The sequence below is a fragment of the Eptesicus fuscus genome, chromosome 20 (assembly GCF_027574615.1).
Source record: "Eptesicus fuscus isolate TK198812 chromosome 20, DD_ASM_mEF_20220401, whole genome shotgun sequence".
Taxonomy (NCBI): domain Eukaryota; kingdom Metazoa; phylum Chordata; class Mammalia; order Chiroptera; family Vespertilionidae; genus Eptesicus; species Eptesicus fuscus.
Genome location: NC_072492.1, coordinates 31,618,510 through 31,624,952, shown reverse-complemented (window position 1 = coordinate 31,624,952; position 6,443 = coordinate 31,618,510). Strand labels below are relative to the sequence as shown.

General features: G+C 45.2%; 1 protein-coding gene across 1 annotated transcript in view; it reads right to left on the bottom strand.

Annotated features, from left to right (window-relative positions):
• ITGB3 (integrin subunit beta 3) overlaps window positions 1-6,443 on the bottom strand; it is a 49,532-nt gene that overhangs the window by 5,520 nt on the left and 37,569 nt on the right. Inside the window, exons 11-13 of the mRNA XM_008149453.3 lie at window positions 5,283-5,505; window positions 4,045-4,145; window positions 1,908-2,027 (exon numbers count right to left, since the gene is read on the bottom strand). Of these exons, the coding sequence (XP_008147675.1) occupies window positions 1,908-2,027; window positions 4,045-4,145; window positions 5,283-5,505 (444 nt within the window). The remainder of the gene's footprint in view (window positions 1-1,907; window positions 2,028-4,044; window positions 4,146-5,282; window positions 5,506-6,443) is intronic.

The window sequence follows — 6,443 nt, the reverse complement described above, 5'->3', positions numbered from 1 at the left end:
ATGTATATAAGCCTGCTTGTCTCCTAGGAATAACCAGTCCTATTGATTCATTCACAAGCCATTTATTATCTTCTCTGTAGATGACTGAGCCAAGTATGGGAATATAACAATTGATAAGACAGACTGTTCCCGTGTTAATGGAGTTTATAATCTACTGAGAGAGACAGGTGATTGAAGAAGCAATTCAACAGTGCGATGAAGGCCTTTCAAGGGAAGCAGGGCTGCTATGAGAATCAAACAGGAGTACTAAACCTGGCCAGCAGAATGAGGCTAGAGGAGGCCTGAGAAGGCTCACTGGGGAAAGTAATGTGTCTTAAGCATTATCACTTTAAAATATTGGGGTACATCACAATTACCAAGAGCATTCATGAAGAACACAGAGGCAAAATTTTGTGGGAATAGGTCAGGGCTCGGGACTCTGGATTTTTTTTTTTTTTTAACAAGAAAACATACAAAAGTTTCATAACCACTGCTATAAAGCAGGTGTCAGCAAACTGACCCACAAACAAAGTGCTGCTTGCCACCTGGTTTTGTAAATACAGCCAGACTCCTTCATTTACATATTGCCTATGGCTGCTTTCCTGCTACAGTGGCCGAGTAGTCACAGCAGAGACCACAAGGCTCACAAATCCAAAAATATTTAACATCTGGCCCTTTACAGAAGAAGTTTGCCCGCCTCGGTCAAAAGAATGATTTAAAGAACTCGCTACAGCTATAAAGAATGTAAACCGACCAAGTGATGTAGCCTCTGCCTTCGGAGATTGTTCCTTCACTCCCTTAAGTTATTTTTTGTTGTTGTTGTTAATCCTCACCCGGAGATATATTTCTATTGATTTTTAGAGAGAGTGGAAGGGAGGGGGAAAAACAGAGAGAAACATTGATGTGAGAGAGACACATTGATTGGCTGCCTCCCACACACCGCTCTGACCAGGGCCAGGGATCAAGCCTGCAACGGCGGTACGTGCCCTTGACCAGAACTGAACCCAAGACCCTTCAGTCCGTGGGCCAACACCCTAGCCAATGAGCCAAACCGGCTAGGACACTCCATTAAGTTCTTGTCCACTCCCCACCATACCATGGCCTTTATCCCTCACTGATTCACAGGCCTGTCTCCCCCATGGTCTGTGAGTGCCACGTCTGCATCTGCCATATTCACTGTTATATTCCCAGCACCTAGCCAAGTCAGTGCCTGATATATAATCAGTACTCAAAACTATTTTCTAGTGATTTATATCTTAATCAATCGCTTAAGGGAAAGGAAGAAGAGGAAGGTGGTAAGGAAAAGCAAGCAAATCTACTGTGTTGGATGGTGACAAATCTGTGATCGGTCTGTATATGATGACATGAGTTCCACCTGCCTCCAGAGGGCCTTGAGAGCAAACACTATATTTTTGGTGCGTAGGGAAGCCTTGGGTTGGTAACTCAAACCCTTTACCATGTCTCATAGTGAACCTGGTAAGGTCAACACCTCGAACCATCAGGCCTTCCTCTGAAGCAGCAAGCCGGTTGCTCTTGGCAACCATTTAACTAATAGTAGAGCAGAGATGCCTTGTGCAGAAAAGTCCTAGAATTTAAATTCCTTACTTCTTAACATTATCACCTCAAAAAAAAAAAAAAAAAAGAAAAAAAAAGCTATGATATATTTTGTTCCTTCGTGGGATCCATATTTACATTCTTCCTCTCTTCATCCACCTTATTTTTCTATTTCATCAATTAGGAAATCACTTTCTTGCTAATATTTGTATGTATATATCCCCCATACCCAGATGACAGGCCCTGCCTTATCACTTGTAAGGTCAGGCTTAACCTGGCTGTTCCATGTAAGAGGCATGATAGATGAAATATCTGCCTAACATGGTTCTCCCTCTCCCTGGGGGCAGGGCCAGGGGCCCTCGGGGTTCACTCACCTGGCTCTTCTACCACATACAGGATGGACTTTCCACTGGAGTCTTCATAGTACTGGAATCTGATGACACAGTCATCCTCATTCTTGTAGGTGCAATTCACTGCATCCTTGCCAGTGTCCTCTGGAAGAGGGGGGAAGACGAGAGAATGAGAAAAATTGGTCAATTCCTGGAAGATGGGGTCATCTCCGAACTCTACTCATGGAATTTCTGTGAAATTATGCAACAGAAAACCCTACGCTTGACATTAGGCAAGGTGCCTAGATTTGAGATGGTGTTGTGCCCGGCAATTGGCTCCAAATGACCCTGACTGATGTACTTTGTCCCTCACCGCCCCTTTTTGGTTCTTATTCCTTCCTCAGGAAGGAACATGATATAATAGTATTACACAATCTGATTCAAAGCTTGGCTCTACCACTTACCAGTTGTGTGACCTTGGGTAAGTTACTTGACCTCTTGAATTCCTCTTTCTTTATAAATAAAAAGAAAATGATACCCTCACCTCACAGAGGTGGTTGAAAATGAAATGGCATAAAGTTAAGAGCAGGTGTTCCGTTCTCTTTCATTTCTCTGCTTGCTCAATGATTCTCAATAGTTTGTTCATTCAGCCCTCAGAGTTCCTCCATTTCTGCTTCTGACCCAGTGTTTCTCTCCAGAGCCATCCTCTCTTCTCTGATTCCCATCATGTTTTGTAGGTTTCATTCCTTCTCATTCTAAAGCCTGTGATTCTGACAGTAAAACTATGGGTTACCCTCTTCCAGCTGCACCATGCCCTACACTGATGAAATTGATGGGTAAAAATGACACACAATGAGATTATGCAAATATGTCAAGGTCACACAGCAAGTAAGTGACCAGCATGAGTCTCAAAGCACAACCTACAAACTTCAACTCAATAAGCCTTTAATTTAGTGAACCAGTGGCATTCTAGTACCATGGAAAGAGTAAGAATTTCAGGGTTTATTTCTAGTCTTAACTCACCACTAATTTGCTTGGACAAGTTACTTAACTTCCCTGAGATTCAATTTCCTCATCAAAATGAAGATAACAGTAGTCCTATAGTTCTACTTTACTACATTGTTGGGAAAAGATGACGATTATGTGCATGAAAGACATTTTTATAACTTTTGTAAGTTATAAAATTTCATACAAATATTTATTTTTATGATTCATGGCAGGTAGGGTGTAGAAATACTTATCAACTAACCTGTAATACCCATCTGGTCTAGATAACAAAAATATCTCACATCTGAGCAGCCCCTCCTCCCTAAACTGATCATAGCAAGCACAGTGTCCTCCAGAGAGAAAAATTATTTCTTCAAACTCAATCCCCAAATCACCCTAACTCCAGCCCCACTTCGGATGTTTGCCAAAGGGTCCAGAGATCTGACCCTTTTCCATAACACCTGCGCCTAGAAGCTGACTGACTGGCTGTGTCTTTCTGTAGCTCTCACGGAAGACGTGCTTCCTGCCTTCGTGGGAGATGACTATCTCCAGAGAGAGCACCATCTCCCTGGCCCCACCCAATGCTACCTGGCCCAGAAAACAACATCAGATGTGCTGACAGCAGCAAAGATCATTTTCTTGAGGTCAAAATGAAGTACAAACCAGAACAGCTGCAAACAAGAGTTGCTCCCCACTTTGTCTATTCCATAAGGGGCTCTAGAGAGCCAAAAGGGCTCCAGATATGATTTTGGCTACAAATCCATAAGGGTGAAGGTTCTTCTCCAACAAAGCTGAATGCCTGAATTCTTAGTAAATGCTTACTAGCCTACTAAGCTAAGACTGTCGTGGGTAACTACTCTCCCACTCTGTGCTTCAGTTTCTTCATCTGTAAAATGGGGGTGCTTTTTTCTTCCTTTCCTTGAGGAGATATAGTTTGGTTGCCTGACATATACACACTTTGAAAGCTATGTGCAGGATCTTGCTGAGTATGTGGGTTCCTAGAAGTAGAAAGGGGAGGATCTGCTGAACAAATTAGTAGAAGTGAGGAGGACTCTCTAGTCAGCTTTCATTAAGTGCCTACTGTGCATCAGGCCTGCATGACATGCCTTTGAGGTCAAAATTACTCCCCCATGTAACAGATGACAGTTGGATAGTTTCTGAGATTAAATCAGAAAAACTGACGGGCTGAACTTACTAAGCTCCTTCACAGACTCAACCTCATCACGACAGTAACGGTTGCAAGTGTTTTCCGTGTACAGGATTCCGCGGTCGAACTTCTTACACTCGACACACTCCCTAAGGAAAGGTGAGGAGGAAAGAGGGCACAGGGATTAAAACAAGCTAGGAGCAACCCTGAGAGTATTTTAGTCTGGCTCTGACCTCCATACACCCAGGAAGCTGCTCCAGCTCAGAAAACAAACACACAAACAGAACCATCTGTAAGACCCTCCAGGGGCCCAGAGAGTCAAGTCTGGAGTTCAAGGCCTGGCAGGCAGAGGCCTCCAGGCAACGTCATTACATTTCTCCATCCAAGGCCATGACAGGAGGGTGAACCCTATGGCACTTCTGGGAGCCCTAAAGTCAGAACCAGTCACATAGTTTGGGGACCCAGTGCAAAATGAAAATGTCAGGTCCCTTGCTCAAAAATTACTAAGAATTTCAAGTCAGTGACAGTGCGTTAAATCCGATGGGGGCCCTTCTAAGCATGCGGCCCTATACAGATGCTATTTCTCTTACCACGCTTAAGTGGAAGGAGAAATGGTATTGCCATGGACTTGGGCTGCCAGAAGCTTCCTCTGATCCCCAAATGAGAGACGACTGTACCGGTGGACATCTGTTGCCTTAGTGCAGTGGTCGGCAAACTGCGGCTCGCGAGCCACATGCGGCTCTTTGGCCCCTTGAGTGTGGCTCTTCCACAAAATACCACGGCCTGGGCGAGTCTATTTTGAAGAAGTGGCGTTAGAAGAAGTTTAAATTTAAAAAATTTGGCTCTCAAAAGAAATTTCAATCGTTGATATTTGGCTCTGTTGACTAATGAGTTTGCCGACCACTGCCTTAGTGTAGCTCCAGCCCCACATCTCCCACAGAATCAGAACATCAGCACTTGAACGTTCCCCAGAAGTAATCCGGTTTAGCCTTCCTCCCAACTCAGGGATTCAGGATGCTACCCTAGAAGAGGGGTTTCTCCACCTGGAGTCCGGCTGGTACTACACTGACTCCTTCATGGTTGGCTCCACCTCCACCTTTCCCCGAAGTTTTCAGTGAATGAGGAAAGCGAGCCCTGTGGCTGGGGCAGACTCCTCCCCATAAAGCTTTGGTGAGTAAGAGACGGAACCTGGAGAGTTGGGGATTCCAGTCTGGGGAACCCTCTCCACCCGCCCCCTTCCCAATCTCACACCCAACTCTCTCCAACTCACTTCCCTGCTCACTCACTTCTTAAAGGTGCAGGCATCAGGGCAGGTGGGACACTTCTCACAGGTGGTCCCGTAGGAGCCCGGCTGGATGCAGACGCAGCTGCCGCACTCGCACTTGCCCCGGCCGCTGCACAGCAGCCCGTTACTGGACATGCAGGTGTCGGTGCGCGTGGTGCAGTTACAGTAGTAGCCGGTCCAGTCGGAGTCACACAGGCAGTCCCCACAGCTGCACTGGCCATGGCCTGGAAACACACAGCCCACGGGGGCAGAGCAGTTGGTGAGGGCCCCAACCCCACATCAGTGGCTCAACCTGCTTCCCAGCTTTATCGCTCAGCCCCCGCCTCACATTGCCGCACACTAGCCACCACACGGAACTGCTCACCATCTTCCACACTGTCTTCATACCCTCATGCGTCTATTCATGCTGTTCCCTCTGTCTAGACTCCTCTTCTTCCTGTGACCACTACCAAACTCCCACTCACCCTTATGGCTCAACTCAGATGTTCCTCCCTCTCTGGGACTTTTTCTGACCTCCACAGGCCAAATCAATAGTCAGTCATGTGTTCTGCCAACACTTATACTAGTATATACCTCTATTTTAACCTTTATGTTCACCCTTTTGCTTGTCTATCTGTTTCTCTTTCTAGATTGTGAGTTCCTTGATGGGAGAGCACATATCATATTAACTTTTCATTTTTTCCAATTACAGTTGACATTCAATATTTTGTATTTGTTTCAGATGTACTTTACAAAGTGTTCCCCCCTGATATTTCCAGTACACAACTGGCACCAAATATTAATGTTTGCATCAATGACGATTAGCATAACATCTGATACGGAATAGGCATGCAATTAATGTTTATTTATCCACTCATTCAACAAATATTTACTGAGCTCACACCACCTGCTGGGCACTGGAGATTCCGCAGTGGACAAGACAGGCAGGGTCCCTTCTCTCATGAAGGTTACATCCTAGTTAAATTCCTGGAAACGTGTGCTCTGTGTTGTATGATCACATTATTGTACAGAGCCATCGGCCCTAGTTGAAATGACCTATTCCCATGCCTACACACTGCATGTGTGTAGGGATGGGAGAGAGCCTAGGGTGGGATTTATACTGTTTAAATGCTGACAATATCTCTCAATGCTATATTCCCCTAATATTCATTTAACAAAGCTT